This window comes from Balearica regulorum, chromosome 15 (genome assembly GCF_011004875.1).
Source record: "Balearica regulorum gibbericeps isolate bBalReg1 chromosome 15, bBalReg1.pri, whole genome shotgun sequence".
NCBI lineage: Eukaryota > Metazoa > Chordata > Aves > Gruiformes > Gruidae > Balearica > Balearica regulorum.
The window spans coordinates 7,847,969-7,864,659 of record NC_046198.1 but is presented as its reverse complement, the minus strand read 5'-3'; the positions used below and the strand labels follow the sequence as shown (position 1 = coordinate 7,864,659).

Here is a 16,691-nt window from a genome sequence, read left to right as displayed (position 1 = left end):
TGCTGCTCTGCTTCGTGCAGCCGAGGCAGGGCGAGACGGGAGGGCATCTGCCGGGGCTGCCTGTCCCTGCCTGCAGAGCCTGCCCATGGTTCAGCACATCCACCCGGGCCAGCTGCAGCCGCCGGCGAGGTAAATCAAAGGACAACCGTGACTAATGCAACGGGAGGTGTGCACAGGCCGGGGGGGGCATCTAGCAAAGCGTGCAGCACTTGACATTTCAGTGTAATTGTGGGCTCCTATAGAACAGCCCATTAAGTTCAACCATAAATTACTGCTGCTTGCGTCTAATGCAGCATCCGCCCCCCGCCCCTGGCAGGAGACAGCATTAACCCCGGGTCCCGCAGCACTCCCAAGCGGTGCCATCACCACTGTGAAAGGTGTGCCACAGGTCCCCTCCTCACCGTGCCAGGCTGATCCGCTGTCCTGCCCGAGCCCCACGCCCGCCACCTCGCCAGACCCACGGGTGCAGTGGGGCTTTGCAGGGTCCCCAGCAGCACTGCACAGGCAGCCGTACAGCACGGGGCTGCCCAGCCTTGCCCTAAGAAAAGCCCATGCATACGGACCGGTGGTAGCCGCTTTTATTTACACAAAGGGATCACATGCTGAACAAGGAAACTGGTGCCACTAAAGTACCCGTAACAGCAGGATTCTGTGCTTTATTCACAGGACAAAATATCGGTACAACATTTTTCATAGACTTCTTTTTCAAGCAGATACATCTCACTGTCCTCATGGTTACGTACTGCGCTTAAGTGACGAAAGGCAAAGCGGAGCGGCCAGAGCTCTGCCCGCCCCAGCACCACGGTGGGACGTTGCCCCATGGGGACAGCCCCACGGCTGCTGACTGCAGTCAGGTGTGTCTGGGAGCACCCATTTGCTTTGGGACACAGAGGAGGGACGTCCTTTGGAGCAGCCTGTGTGTAGGCTACAGAACAGGGCCATCACCATGGCCCTGGGGACCACATGGCGGTAAAAGCAAATGGGACCCCACAGAGCAAGCCGTGGCACTGCTGACCTGCTGGGACGGGCAGTGCCTGCTGGGCACTCCTCCCTCAGTGGCTGCAGCAGGACTCTGGGTCTTCCCCCATCTCAGCTCGCCCTGGAGCATCCCAGCCTCCCAACGGCTGGGGAAGCCCCTTGCCTGCCTCTGTTCATGGATTCTGGGCAGGATGGGATGGCTGGGGCGTCCTGGCTCCAGCCCCCCTGGGCCCCCCTCATGGAAGACTGCAGCCTCACGTCACCGCAGCTCTGCTCCCAGGCGCTTATTCCCACCTGAAGTCCTGCCCAACTGTTTCATAGAATTTGATATTATAAGGTCTATAAAAGTCCCGAAGCTGCTCGATCACCTCGGGGTCTATTTGCACGTGAGTCCTGCCTTTGGACTTGCCCAGGCAGCGAGGCAAGCCGCTGCTCTCTGACTTTTTCAGGCAAGGAAAGCCTTTTGTCTTGTTGAAGTAGAAGTGCTTGTCTGTGATAACCCGTTTGATGCCCAGGAAGTCCTGGACTTTGCCCATCTCCCCAGCTGGGTCCGTGATCAACTTCTCCCCGCTGACAAAGTGGATCTGGGAGAGAGGGAAGTACTGGAGCCAGCTCTCCAGGTGCACAGCATACATCCCAATGCGGATGGCGTTCCAGGAGGTGTCCACCAGCCCCAGGCTGCGGTTGCGGAAGGACAGCCCCTCGAAGGTGGGGATGTCCGGCTTCTTGGAGAGCGTCTGCGTGTAGTCCGAGATGGCCCGGGTGACCGGGTTCCTCACCACCACGATCAGCTTCGTGTCCCGGGACATGTTGAAGATCCGCCGTGGTGCCTCCTTGGTGACAAAGTAGCTGGGGGTCTTCTCCACCGTGATCTGGCTGTCGAGCGTTCGTGGCATCAGGCTCCTGCAAGCGAAGCAGAAGGCGATGGTGAGGAAGGAGCCGAGCCAGGCACCGGGAGGTTGTGTTGGCAGTGTGGGGTTGGTGGGGTGTCCCCTCCCGGCAGGACAAGGCAGGACAAGGCAGGCACAGATCCCTCCTGCAGCGCTGCAGAGGGCCCCTGGCCATGACTGTCTCCCAGGTCCATCTCGGCCCCTGGGGACCCCCCGCGCAGAGGACGGGGGCACTGGCAGCCCCGCACACACAGCAGCAAGCAGAGACACTTGGCTCCCGGGGGAGGCCAGAGCCAGGCAGGATGGAGGACAAGGGCAAGGCCAGGCCGCGGGGACCTTGGCGCTGCACGGCAGCCGGGGCTGCTCCGTCCCCATCAGCAGCAGAGTCATTATCGATGTAAGGAAAGCGCCAGGGCTCAATCTGCAGCCACGAAAGGGAGCACATCCTGCCACCCGCCCCGGTCACTGGCACAGATGCATCACCCAGCAGACAGCCTCTGCTAGAGCCTGTCCTCAGCCCTTCACTCCACACCAGCTTCACACACTCCTTCATTCCTACACCAGCTGCCATTTGCAGAAGAAATTACAGTGGCTCCTTCTGGAATTACTGCAATTACTCAGCGTGTCTCCTCCCTGATGACATTATGGTGTACCCCAGCTCCTGCGCACCCTGTGCCGCTGGCACCGCAGCGAGCACCGCACCTGGGGCAGAGGAGGGTGCCAGCCCAGGCGTGTGCCAGCCTCCAGCACCCAGCGGGAGTGCAGCCCCCTCCTCCTTCTGCCTTCATCCGGGAGGCAGGCAGGAAATGAGCGCAGCCTGCACACAGCCCTTGTGCCCAGTGATGGCAAAGGATGCCGGGGCTGGGATGCAGGATCATGGTGGCTGATCTCGACCGCCACGAGAAGCTGTGGGGAGTGATGGATGAGGCCCTGGGGTGCTGTGCTGCACCTCCAGTGGGAGCCGGGAGCGAGGAGCTGCCCGGGGATGTGGGGCTCATGCCTATGAGGGTATCACCCACCCCACCATGGCTGGATCAGGCCCAAGGGTTCCAAGACGGGATCCTGCATACAACTATCTGTTTCTGGCATGGGGAACCAGGCTGCCAGGCCAGGGAGGGAGCACCAGACCAGGGGAAAATGTAGTGTCCCTGCAGCCCAGTTTAGCACTAATTAAATCATTTGCTTTGACATCTGAACATCCAAATCAAATAAAAACTAATGGGATGGAAAGATTTATAAATTAGTCTTGTATTACTAGAGTAAACTATCAAATCCATTGCAGCCAGATTCATGGTGCCGTGGGTCCCCTGGCTGGAGCGGGCAGGGAGTGGGCAGGGAGCGGGCAGGGAGCAGGCAGGGAGAGACTAGCTGGAGCGGGCAGGGAGTGCCGGCAGCCAGGATGAGGCCAGTGGCCCACAGGTGCTGACTGGCACCAGCACCCATGCCGGGCAGCGTGCTGCCGCTACAACAGCTCTGGGCGCGCAGGAGCCCTCCCGGCAGCAGTGCCGCAGCAAGCTGGGCACCTGCCTCAGGGCTGCTGCCCTCCTGCCCCAGCCCCTCGGGGCCAGGCGCAGGCTGGAAGGGTGCCATCTATTGAAATTACCTTCATTGCTCAGAAGCATCTGTCACTTTTCCCACTTTGCAGCGCAAGTCGGTGGCTCATGTTCATAAACTGACCAATTTGGATTCAGCTGTGCGGCAGAACACAGGCTGAGATGCACAGTCAGGCGCTGCCTGGGGACAGTTTTATGAGGAACTGTGAAAAGTGCCCCCAGGAATGTTTTTTTTTTAAAAAATAGAGCCCTTATGTTTAATGCAAGGCTCCCACATGTGCCTGGCACAGAGTAGCACTCTGGCAGCCTGGCCACAGGGACCCCAGGGAGCAGAAGGGCATCCCCGAGTCAGTCACCTCCCGCTGCAACTTTCCAGGGGGACAACAGGGCTCTTCCAAGAAGAAGGGGCGAGCTCAGCCAGCTCACTCCCCTCATAGACCCAGGGAGGTGCTTTGGTGCACAGCAAGCGTGTTGCGGTGAGGAGGACCAGGCAGCGAGGACATGGCCCTCCAGCCGCACCCGCACCCCGGCAGCCCCACGGCGCTGGCAGCAGCTGCTGTGTGAGCAGGGACATCAGTAACCCAGCTCGTGGGACTCCTTCCGAGCCCCCCACTCACCCACAATGCACATCCCCCAGACAGGGTCTGCCCCGGCTGGGCACCACAGTGGGTGCTCACCACGGGGACCCGGGGAAGGATCTGGGGAGGAGCTGGTATGACAGTCGCTTTAATAGACTCGGAGCTACGGATGTCTGGGTAACCCAGCGAGGCCTCGGGACAGAAGCAGTCAGGGAAAGCAAACATCAGCAACCCTGTCTGCAGCAATTCAGCTGGAGAGAGTGAGGCACTGATTTATTCATGGCATAAACCCTGCACAACTGCCACAGTGCCTCGCTGGCGTGCTGCAACACGGGTGTTCCTGAGAGCCGACACCTCCAGGGTCCCTAAAACACGGTCCACAGCCACTGGCTTTGGGGCTCGCTGTGTAGATAGAAACCCGATGTCAGACCTAACTGAGAGGAGATGCAACAGCAGCCCACAGCACCCTGCGTGACAAGGGGACTACAATGGAAGACCTGGGACATCGCGGGGGGCGGCAGCACCCGCTGAGGGCAGCGGGTCCCCAGAGGACCCAGGCCACTCCCTGTGATGGCGACAAGAAGGCACCGTGATCCCAGGGGACCGGATGAGCAGCTGGAAGAGACCCTGGGAGAGATACTAGAGAGACGTGCCCAGAGGTCTGCGCCAGGCTGCCGGGAAGCTACTGGGGACGCTGGCCGAGGCCAGCCTCGCTCCCCCAGGCGCTGGCACAGGGCTGCGGCCCCCGTGCCCCGCGTGGCCCCAGAGCCGCCGTCCCGCTTCCCCATCATCAGGGGGACGGGGGCTGCGCGAGGGGACGGGGGCTGCCTGTCCTGGGGCAGCACAGCAGCCAGCTGCACACCCTCGCGCACTCCTGACCAGTTTCTCCATTTGAAAGAGAACAAACTAATTAGTTAGCATAAATTAACAAGGACGTTTTACAGAGGTACCTGAGCACGGACATGGCTTAATTGGCCTTTCCCACTGCTCCGCTCCAAACCCCATAAATCCTGATTACAACTCCCATTGTTTAATGACTGTCAGGAAATGCTAATTTAGCGGCAGGCACCATGACTGTATCTCCGTATCACAAACAAGTTTCATCATAAATCAGCACGGGACAGCTTTATAAGTGATTCGCTATTACAATATATCGGTGGAGAATCATAAAACTGCTGTTTCATTAATGGCTCATCTTCAGGCTTGTTAGACTTTCATTACGTGAACTATTAGGTCCATGTATTCAAAAAATGAAATTACAGGTTGTAATCCATTATGAAAACCACAAAATCTCTGCATAGTAAATTACTGAAATGAGACAAGAGTTGTTTTTTTTTCAAATGGACTCCCAGTGTTTGCTTCTCCTGAACAACACAGACTGCTGAGACAACAAAACACCACTCAAATAGATAAATAAATCACCAGTGAAACCATGCAAGGGGGAGAAATGTCACCCAGGCATTCATCTTTACGTTAACGGCGGGATCCCCAGAGCTGCAAGAGCTGGGAAATGCATTGCGAACTTAATTACAGTTGACTTTAAAATGATATTTTTGGACTTCTGCATTCACGGAGTTATTTGCATACAAATAGCATGTCACATAGTTTTAAGCCCAAGGCTCGTGCGTTTAGGTGTGATGGCTCTCAGTAGCCGGCTTGCAGTGCCGCACGGCCAGGGCTCAGGCAGGAGCCGCTCCTGCTGCTTCGGGGACCCGACCCAGGTGCCTGTGACTTTGCTGAAGATCCCCAGCTGGCTTTGGCACCGGCTCCGGCACACACTGAGCGAGCCACTGCCAGGCAGTGCCAGAGCTGATGCCAGCACGGTGACAGTGACGTACCGGCGACACTGGCACGGAGGGACGGCTGGAGTAACCAACTTGCCGTTCTTGGGAGAGCTGCTGGGTGCTGAGGGATGGTCAGTGGCCACCTCCTCCAGCACCAGGGACGAGGACGATGCTGCTGGGAGGGGACACTGAGGCCACCATCATAACCTCATTAGATAACAGGTCCACCCACGACAGTGGAGCTGGGTGGTCTCCCCTGCCATGGGACGGGCAGGGGGTGGCTTTGGTGGTTCGAGAGGGCATCGCGAGGCTGCTTCCCTCAGCCCCAGCCCTCCAGCTTCCTCCACAGAGTGACAGTGCTGCTGATGCTGGTGTCACTCCAGCCACTGCCAGTGCTCTCCTCATCAGCACAGCCAGGCTGGAGAAACGCCGAGGCTTTCTCCACTCGACAGCAGTGCACAAGCCATCCGCACCATGTCCTGGTGATGGGAATCTGTGATGCGGCAGAAATAGAAGAGGTCAAAAACGCTGATGCTGAGTGAATACCAGGGCAGCTCTGCACAGAAATCATTAGGGATGTAGTGGAGCAAACTCCAGTCTTGCAGCAATGCCGTGGGCTGGAGAGCAAAGCAGGCTCTCCCCTGCCTGCACCGGATGAGCCTCGGTGGGAGGTGTCAGCTCTTCCAGCAGTAACAGTGGGACACAGCTCGTGCCTCATTCCCTGCAGACGCTGTTCAGCAGCCACAGGCTTTTCACTTCGTTTGCTTTTCATTGCTCTTGTCAAGAAGGCCAACGCTCTGGCCAACAGAGGCATTTAACTACTGGGGGCATCACAGCTCCCCCCAGAACAGCCCATCAGTCCGGGGCTGCAGGCACGTGTGCTCGACGGTGCCCCTACAAACCCTCCCCCGGGGCCGGGGGCTGCCAGGCAGCAGGACCTGCTGGGTGTACCGAGGGGGAGCAGGGGGCTGCCCCGGCACCAGCCAATTTTCCCGCTCAATGCCTTACTCTGGCTCGAGAGACAGCATTAATTCCTCTTGAATTAGAGATTATTTTCATTATAGTTACTCAATTTTTAAAGCCCTTTAGAGCCATTTGATATGGGCATTAGCGCTCTCTTCCAACCTGCAGATTTAGAGGTTGTGTTTGCCGATGTAACTGGAGCAGGGACACACGTGGGGTATTTCCAGTTCCTGGCACGGCCCCAGGAGAGCTGCTGTCCCCTGATGTGGCCGAGCTGGCATCACTGTGCCCCAGGGCACTTGGGAGCTGGCATGTCCCCAGGCAGCCCCACGGCTGTGGGGTGGCAGCAGTGGAGATCCCAGCCCTGGCTGCGGCTATGCCAATGCAAAGGCAGCGCCTCGCCCTGAAGGAGTTAACTTTTCACCAGCACCTTTCCTAGACCTGAATTATTAATTTTCTTATAATCTGCCTTTGGGCACCCCATGGCCCCTACAACACTCCCACATTAAAGAAACATGTGCTCCCTCGCTGGCTGCGCTGCTTTGATGTTGAACATGTGTGAAACACTCTCCCAGGGAGGAATTTGTACAAAAATTCATCAGACGATTGAGATATTGCAGATAAGCATGTGTGGGGAGAGCACCCATCTGATAATCCCGTTGCAGCACTGGTCCCTCCATCCAGCTTGCGGAGCACGGAGGAGATCGGGGCAGCTCCCAGGTAAACATTTGCCTGCTGCAGCTCGCTGCGCATGAGGACGTGGCAGGCGCATCCTGGGCTCTCCTCAGAGGCTAGGGGCTGACATGTGCGTAATCCTGGACTCCATCCACTCATCGGCATAAAACCAAACTATTTAATTTGGCAAAAAATCCCAAGTGCTGGCTCTTGTGACAAGGGCTGTGTGCTTTCTCTCTTCCAGATGATGTTGCAGGCTCAGTGGCTGCATGCAGGGATGCTGCCCACACGCAGGCAGGGAGTGGGGAGCCCGCCAGGCTGAGAGCCAAAATCCTCTGGCACAGGCGAGCACCCACTCGCCGTCCTCCTGGACCGGCTGGGGCTCACAGGGTGGTGGGGCAGCGGTGAGGGTCACTGCCCCGCATGGCACCGAGGAGCTGGGAGAAGGGTGAGCTGAGAGCATGTCTCCAGCTGCAGCTCAACATGTTGGAGACGAGCACAGAAACTCTTCCAGGAGCGCACGTTGGCATCAGGATGGTCCCGCGGCGCCACTCCACCCTGACCCGACGGCAGGTCCCCTCCCCACATCACAGCCAGCCCCTCGCCCCCTCGGCCGGAGCTGTGCGGGAGGGCTGCCCGCTGCGCTGCCCTGGCAGGAGCAGGGGAAGGGGCAGGCAGAATCCCACCGACAACGGCGGAGAGGAGGCGGCTGCTGCGTGGGAGTGAGCACCCGGCCCCGAGCTCTCTGCCCGCTGTGGAAGGGACTGTGCCGCACGGTGCTGTGCTGTGCCACGGGTGCACATAGCTGACAGCCGCCACTGGCTCTCGCCCGGCAGCCCAGCGCTGCTGGGCTCAGCAGGATTGCAGACAGCATCAGCAGATGAAAGTTCAAGCAAAGCTACTCAGAGGTTTAAGCAAAACTGGGTCAAGCACGCGCGAAACCGAGGTGTGAGGAAGATAAAAAGCTCTCCCGGCTGAGTGACATTGCAGGGGACGTCTAGGACGGGACACAGTGACACGCCGGCTGAGAGCTGGTGCTTCGCAGTGAGAGACCACTGCGAGGGGCTGGTGGGGCAAACGGGAATCCCCCAGCGCTGGGGCTGCATCCCCTGCCCTGCCTGTAAGGCTGGCAGCAGTACAGTAACGGGGACGGGGAGCAGGGCCCCTGCCACGCTGAGCAGGATGGACTCGCTGCCTCCTCCCAGAGATCACACCACGTCCGCAGCGGGGAAATGCCGCCCCGAGGACCGTGGCCCAGGCGGTGGCTGGCCCAGCCCCGCGTCCCCGCTGCCACCGCCCCGTGCTAAGGCAGCCTCAGATTTAATGATGGATCGGCTGCCTTTAATAAATGTTTATGTTCAAAGAATTTACACCAGTGCTCACAGACAGCTAATGAGGGACATTTCAATGCATAAAAGCAGTGTGAACACAGTAATTAACTTTGTTGCTGATTCATTTTTAATCATTTAAATGCTCCAGAGATTTGCTGTGTCCTTTAAGTCAACAAAATCTTTTTCAAAGGGCACACTGCCGATGCCCTTCATGCACACAAGCCGACGTGTAACTTCCATCTTCCTAAATAACTGTCCAGCACCAACCGAAAGTCTGACAAAGCCCAAGGCGAGCACCGAGGGGAGTGTGGCCAGGAAGCAGTGGGAGGCGAGAGCTTCCCAGCGTAGTGCTTGCGGAGCCCAGCTCACCAGCCCTGCCGCTACCGCTGGGTCGGAGCACACAGCCCACCAGCGAGCGCACATACCCCAGCCCGGCATAAACCCACTCGCTGGAGACCCCATGGAGAAAGGCTGGGGTCTCCCCACCTCCCATTTCCAAGGCAACTCCTTCCATAGGTGAAACTTTAAAAATTAATATTAATTTAAAAAAAATTCACCTAATATGCCCCAGCTGCTGCAGTGATTCCCTAATTAAAAACTGGTGTCAGAGATATGTTGCCTACTTGGTGATCTTTCAGTGCTCAGGAGTGTGCGAAGGGATAGGACAACATGCCGGCACCACCAACAAACCACACCGACCCAGCAGCGGGTCCCACAGACCCTACATCACACACCAGTGCAGACAAAGGGCAACTCCAGCCACGTCTAACGCGCCTGCTGCCAGGGAAGCACCTGGGACACGGTCATCATGTGGAGGATCCAGGGCTGCGGACACCCGTCTCCAGCCACAAAAGCTGGGTGCTGCCGGCTGCGTGCCTGGGTGGCTGGCTGTGCTCCCAGAGGGTCTTGGGCACCACCTGCACCGGGACCCTGCTCTGGTCCCTGCGGCAGCGGGTAGCACACACATGCCAGCCCCCCCAGAGCACACACCGCGTGGCAGATACCATAGACAGCACCTCGATGGACACCCAAGGTCACCAGGGACCAGCGTCCTTCGCTTGTCAGCTTCATGAAGTGTCCGTGCCCACAGCCATGCCAGGCTACAAGCTGGATTTCAAGCTACCGAAGGGGAGGTTAGAACAAATTGCAGCGTTTACAAACAAGGCCACGGAAGACAGAGCAAGAACACGCATCATTCATATTGAAAGCTTGGTGCCCTGTGCGGATTTATCTCCCTGCGCTTCTCCCAGCACCTTGGCAGGGGAAGCCCTCCAGGGGCCTGAATGAGGGTCTCCGCAGTACTCAGGACCACCCAGAGGAGGGCAGGACCGCTGCCCACAGGCAGACATAGGCAAGGCAGTGACCAGGGAACATGCTGCCTGCAGGGCAGCTCCTCACACAAAAGTCTCTGATGGAGGTTTTGTACCCATTCCTCAGAGCCAGGGCATTCTCTGAAGTCAAGGAAATTTCAAAGCATCCTTGAAGCTTGCTGCCTTCCTCTCTTCTTACTAATTAACTTTGGCAAAATGCACTGTCAGTCAAGCCCACAAAACAGTCCTCATCGTTGGGCAAAGCCTAATGGGCTCCCATTTGTGTGTGAGCCAACCTGGCCATTAGCAGAGAGCAATTAGCGAGGCGGAGTGCAGGAGCCGGGTTTGCACACTCCCTCCTCTCCCTCCCACAGGCAGAGGGACGCGAGGACGGCGCAGCGATGCTCCCCAGCTGGCGGGGTCCGCTCCCCCAGGACAGCCACAGTGCCCACCGCTCAGAGGCCAGCAGCACTCCTTGTGCTGCCACAGCCCCAGGAGCACCCCAAAACCACAGGCAGTGTGGGGGGGGGGACGGGCGGCACGGGGCAGAGCCCCAGCAGTGCGGGTGCCCCCAGGGACCTGTTGCACCAGCATGTGGGGAAGCCTGGGCTTGGCCCAAGTGGGACAGGATTCAGGCAGGTGGATCTGCGTGGGAGCCAGACGCGGCTCTCCCCTGTGCCAGCGCCTGCCTCCTGGCTCGGCTCCTGCAGACAGAGGCACAGCGGAGCCTGCCGGGCAGGAGCCGGGTTCAGCCTGCAGCCAGACCTGCTAGGAAAAGCCCCTCTCACTGCAGCATCTTGACAGGGTTACTCAGGAATCCTAGGGAGGAACAGCGTACCCCGAGATGCTGCAGGTACAGAGTCACCGCTCGAAGTTAACTGCAAATTAAATGGCACTGTCTTCCCTGTGTTCTGGAAAATATTGAAGGTTATTGGCACACTCTACCTGCAGCAGGAAAAGCTCTATAATGAACATTTAGTCCAGGATTGGTAATGAATCGATATTCCCCAGTAGCTGGCTGTTTGGTTTCAGTTGTCTTAAAACAGATCTTGCTAAAAATACCTTTCCTGTAGTGTATCTGTAGCTAATGAGGTGGATTAGAGAGGCTGATGGGAATTGGAAATGGCACGGGTGTTTTGGGTCTGAAGTCGGTGAGCAGGCAGCTCCTGGGCGGTGGTCTGGCGCGGGGGAAAGCAGAGGGGTCTGGCTCTGCCCAGCGTGCCGTCTCCCAGAGCGGAGGGAGCCAAGGCTGCCCCGGGCGATGGCAGGAGCTAAGACAGGAGGCACCATGAAAACAGCAGCTGTGAGCGAGCACGACATTTGGAGCCGGCAAGGACAGGCAGATCAGGAGATGTCCCCTCCCGCTGGTTCCGCCACCTCTGCGTCAGACCAGCTCCAGGGCAGGGGAAAATGTGGAAAACCGGGAACTGATGATTTTGGAGAATCAGAGCGACTCAGCTCTCACGCTGCCCTAAACTGCATCGAAGACCTACTTGGTCCCTCCGCTTGGCTCCCCGCTGGGGCACGAAATAGGAAGGATGGAGCCGGACCGGGCACTCAGCTGTTGCTCCTGCAAGCAAAGTCTGCTAATGATGGAGGAAGCCCTTGCCTTTCCAAGGGGTCTGTGTTCCGGGCTACCTGCAGAGACCCCACCACAGCACGGTGCTCCCCGAGCATGGGAGTGTCACCTCTCCCTGGCTGGCAGCTGGGGACAGTCTCCGGCTCCGTCCAGGAGCAGGTTTCTCGCTCCAGGGTCCCAGCAGGGCAGCCCTTCAGAGCCAGCTGTTCATGGTGTCATCTCTGCCCTTCCCTGGGACACGGCCGTCGGCAGGACCCTGCTCTCCTGCTCCCTGGCCTCTTGGCAGAGCGACAGGAGTTTATCATGCTGCGGGTTAGACCTGCTCCACATTTAATTGCTCCACTTGCAAGGAGGAAAATCAATTCCACGTTTTATACATTAGCAGCCTCTGTGCTTAAGTTTTGGCACATTTGTGAGCTTAAAAAAAAAAAGTAATAAAACCGGGGAAGTGTCATTTAATTGTTTTAGCTGAACTAATTTGGAGGCTCCGCTGCTCCGGCATGATCTCTCCATCGATCCAGAGGCAAGGCCAGGCCCCAGGCAGCACGCTGCTCACCCGGCCGGGTTCCCATCGCTGCCCCCACCTCGGTAGGCAGCTGCCTGTCACCACTGTCACCCACTGTCACCGGCTGCGTCCTTCCTGGTCACAGACGAGCCCCTTCACATGGAGGATCCCAGGCTGAACCACAGCTTGGGGCAGGAGGGCAACTGCTTGGTGCTCGTGGCCGCAGCCCCTCGGTTCCGAAGTGCACGCGGGAGGGGGACACGTCTCCTGCCTCCTGGACCAGCACCACGCTGGGTGCCTGTGGGTGCCTTTATGTGCCCCAGACAGGGTCTGTCCTGGGGAAAAGCCCCTTCCCTTCATTCAGACAGGGGCTGGCGAGTGCTGCCCTGGCTGGGCTCTGTGGCTCCGGTCCTGCACTGCCTGCAAGGCTCCCAGCACCAGATTCCCCACACTGACTGTGCACAAGGGAACCACAAGAGCCCAGAGAGCTGGCAGGGCCAAGCACTGTGTGGGGTGACCCCAGCTCAGGATTGGGGCTGCTTCCCAGCCAAGCGCTGAGCATACGCAGCTCCCCCCTGAGCGAGGGGCTCAGTCAGGACCCATGTCCTGCTCCATTGCTGCCCTGCTACTCTGGATGCCCTTTAGATAAACCACTGCTGCTCCTGTTCTTATACGCCTGTACTGCAGGGCTGCTCTCAGCTGTTTGCTTTTAGGTGATGCAGGATGGGTGACAGTGTCTGATGTCACGGGTGGAGGGGAGATGACACAGACCTGCTGAGGGGCAAGAGCAGGCAAAGGACACTGCTGCAGCTACTCTCCAAAGGGTGGGAGGAATGGGGCATGCTGCAGGACAGCCTTAGGAGAGGGAAACGCTTTCAGCGAGCTCCACCCGCACTTCTCCTGGTCCTCCCGACACCTGCCACCTGTACCACTGCAAAAGCTGAACATTCCAGCTGCAGGACCCACTGTGACCCAAGTACAACTCCTGTTGTTCAGTGCCTGAACTGCCTTCCCGGGCATGGAACCCAGCTACAAGGGCTGGAGCACCAGCCCAGTGCCCAGCAGGCAGGTGCTGTTCAGAGCAGCTCTGACCCGCTCATGGTCACAAACCACCAACAGGCATGCCTCACACCTGCCCAGCAAGGAGACAAACCAGGACCCCAGCAGAGCCTGCAGCGAGCACTACATCACGGTGCCTCCCAACCCGTTTGGCAGCCGACAAGCACTGCCCTGCTCTGGAACAGGGGACATCTCCGCTGAGAAACCGCTGCTGAGATGGAGGGGCAAGAGAGGTCGGTGCGTGGCCCCGTGGGCTGCCTCGCACCACCTGCCATGACGCTGCGACTGCTGACCGTGCCAGGCAGCCTTTACCCTGCTGTGAGCTCGCAGGCACCCGGGGCCAGACCGAGCCCTTCTCTGCCTCTGGAGGCTGATGCCCAGCACAAGCACTGAGGCCCCGCCTGAGAGCAGCCCAGCGCTTCTGCAGTGTTCCACAACAGCACAGCAGACAACCACTGGTACTCTGGGTCAGACACCGCGGGGAGCGAGCTGCCTGTGGCACTGAGTGCGGGGCCACGGGCAGGGGATGAGTCCATGGGTGCTGTGACCTGCTCACACGCGGTACTCATTGCCTCTCTGTGAGCACCCCTGCGCTCCTCGGAAAAGCCTTTACTGAAATTAAAATCCCACCATCTCCTGCTGTTCTCTGGAAATTATTAGAGATCTCAACTAGATCCACACTTTTCTGAGTTCAGAGAGTCGAGATGGTGGAGGACAGGGACTGCCCCTCTCGCAGAGCCAGAGATAAAACCTGACGGCAGAAGGGTGCTGAGGCACACTGAGTGGGGCTGCAGGGACGGTAGCCGTGCCGTCCCGTGGGCTAGTCATTCATTCGTGTTTTGGAGGCTCCTTCACACAGGTAAGTGTTTCCTCAGACGGGATGGCAAACCTGTTATCATCCCGGCTCCCGAGCCCGTTCCCGGCAGGGCTGGGGCTCGGGCGGTTGCAGCCGCAGCGCTGGCGTGGGCTCCCGCAGCCATGTTCCCACGGCCGGGAGGGAACGAGCCGCGCAGGGCTGGGGCACGGCTGCCCTGCCCGGAGCCAGCCCGGCCCCGACCCCGCTCGGTACTGCAGGAGGAGGGAAAACTCCCTGAGCGCGGCCGGGCGACAGACTCCACCGGCAGCACCACGCCGCCCGGCCGTGCGGACCGGACCGGACCGCCCGCTCCCGCCCCGCCGATGCGCCGAGGGACGTGGCAGCGGGCGCGGACCCGAGAGCCGAGTCCGCCAGCAAGAGCGCCGGGAGGGGCGGGGAGGGGAGAGGGCAGGGGACCGGTCGGCGCCGCGCCGGGGGCGATCGCGCCGGGCAGGGCAGGGCAGGGGGTGCCCGGGCGGGGGGCAGGGGTGCCCGGGTGGGCGGGGGCCGGTCCCGCAGCGCCGCCCTCACCTGTACCACTCCAGCCCGCGGTCGTAGTTCCTGTCGAAGAAGTGGGGCTCGGTGCCCAGGGCGCGCACGTCGGGGTGCACCCGGATGAACTCCAGCACGGCGCGGGTGCCGCCCTTCTTGACGCCCACCACGATGGCCTGCGGCAGGCGCTTGGCGCCCGGGCGGGCCGATCCCGGGGGGCTGCCGGCCGGCGGCGCGGGGGGCTCCCGCGGGCGGCGGACGGGCGCGGCGCTGCCTGGGGGCTCGGCGGGGGGCGGCCGCCCGCACGGCCGCGACTTCTGCAGAAGTTTCTTGGCGGCGGCGGCGCTGCGGGCGGGCGCGCAGCGGGCGCGGGGCGCGGCGGGGCCGCCGCAGCAGCAGAGGAGGCTGTAGCAGAGGTAGGAGCAGGAGAGCGACAGCGTGAAGAGGACGAGGACCCTTCGCGCCAGCCGCCGGGACGGAGCCGGAGCCGCAGCCGAGGCCCGCCCGCTCGGCGCCCTATGCGCCATGGCTCCATGGGGCCGCGCCGCCGGGCATGGCGCGGCCCGGCTCGGCGCGGCTCGGCGGGGCGCGCCGCTGCCCCCGGGGCCTCGCGGCGGCGGCGCCCCGCACCCTGCGCGGCCGCTCCGGCATGTCCCGCGGCTACGCGGCGGCGCGGCCGGGCCGCCCCGGGGGGCTGCGCCCGCCGCCCCGGCCCCCGCTCGCCCGCGGCCCCGCCGCTGCGGCTCCCATCCCTGGCGGGCGCGGCTCGGCTCGCCTCGGCTCGGCGCTCGGACGGCGGCGGCTCCGGCTCTCGCCTCCGCGGGAAGTGCCGGGGCAGAGGCGGCTGCGCTGCTATTTAAGGGGCCGCCTGACGTCAGCTCCTCCCGGAGCCCCCGCGATCGCTCGGCGGCCGCAGCCTCCCCCGATCCGGGCCGGGCCGGGCCGCCGGCACCCGCCGCGCAGAGCCCTCCTTCCCGGGACGGCGACGGGGCTGGAGCCGGCCGCGCTCCCCCGCTGAGCCCCGCCGGCTCTGCCCAGCCCTGCCCGGGCGCGGCCCCGGTGCGAACATCCCGCCCGGCCCCGCCCCGGCCGGTCCCCCGGGCTCCGCCGTGCCGCTGGGGCTGGCGGGCAGGGACGGAGGGCGCCCGCTGTCCTGCCCGGCCCTGCGGGCAGCTCCGAACCCGCAGCGAGTCCTCGACTACCCAGAGCAGCGGTGCGGGGCCGGGGGCACCCGCGTCTGCCCTCGCTGCCCGGGCCGGGCCAGGAGCGGCGCCTCCCGCAGCCGCACAGCGCCCGGGCCAGGAACGCGAACCGGCACCGGAGCGGGTGTGAGCAGCCACCGATTCGGGAGCCGGGCAGACAGGGCTCACAGCTGGCAGCAGGCTGGGGAGCTCTTGGCAGCGAGGCAACGTGCCCACCCAGTCCCCGGGGATCCTCCTTCCCGGGTGCCGGAGCCGCTCTGCCCTGCAGCCAGCTTCCTCCGAGGGAGGGGACGGGAACAAGGAGGGGTCCCCCCGCACGGCAGCAACGATTTCTGTCCTCAGCAAAGGCAGGAAGAGCAGCCATCGGCCGCTGTGGTACCGCCGGTAAATAAGAAGGAAAGGCTTGAAGAAGACGCAAGAATTAAATTTCTCTGTCGGGCTGGGTATGCTCAGCCTCGCCTGTATGGTTTGTGATGCCCTGCAAGCAGGCTGGCCCAGGAAGACCACAAGGCTGTTGCAGAGTATGGGTGCAGATTGTTGCTCCATCCCCACCCCTCTGGCTCCCTCTGCTTGACACGGCTTCCTTCCCTCTCACACCCTGACATCCCAGACTTCTGCTTGGTTGCTCATGCTAAAGCCAAAGGGCTGTGTGCAGCACCGCTTAAACATTTACAGTCATCGTCCCCGCTTTCTCAGCACAGAAAGCTTGTTCAACTGCAGAAAGCTACTTGTCTTGTTACTTGGGAAGAAGGATGATGATAGAGAGAGACAGGCAAGAAGTGCCAGCCCAATACAAACAAGGATGCTGTAACCTCCCTGGCAGCCACTCCAGGTGGGGATGAAGTTTCCTATTGTGCAACACCCAGGAATTCATAGAGATATAAAGAAGGATGGAAAAGAGCTGAAAAGCGGTGCACTCTGCAGCTCCTTTCACCT

The 16,691-nt window shown here is 60.8% G+C and overlaps 1 protein-coding gene across 1 annotated transcript; it reads right to left on the bottom strand.

The window, feature by feature from the left end:
* Positions 1-568: 568 nt before the first annotated feature.
* HS3ST2 (heparan sulfate-glucosamine 3-sulfotransferase 2) lies at positions 569-15,622 on the bottom strand. The gene is made up of 2 exons (XM_075767674.1): positions 14,593-15,622; positions 569-1,881 (listed from the first exon to the last, which is right to left on the bottom strand). Exons 1-2 carry the CDS (start codon positions 15,078-15,080, stop codon positions 1,263-1,265), a joined length of 1,107 nt encoding a protein of 368 aa, XP_075623789.1. The 5' UTR covers positions 15,081-15,622; the 3' UTR covers positions 569-1,262.
* Between the last annotated feature and the right edge of the window lie 1,069 nt (positions 15,623-16,691).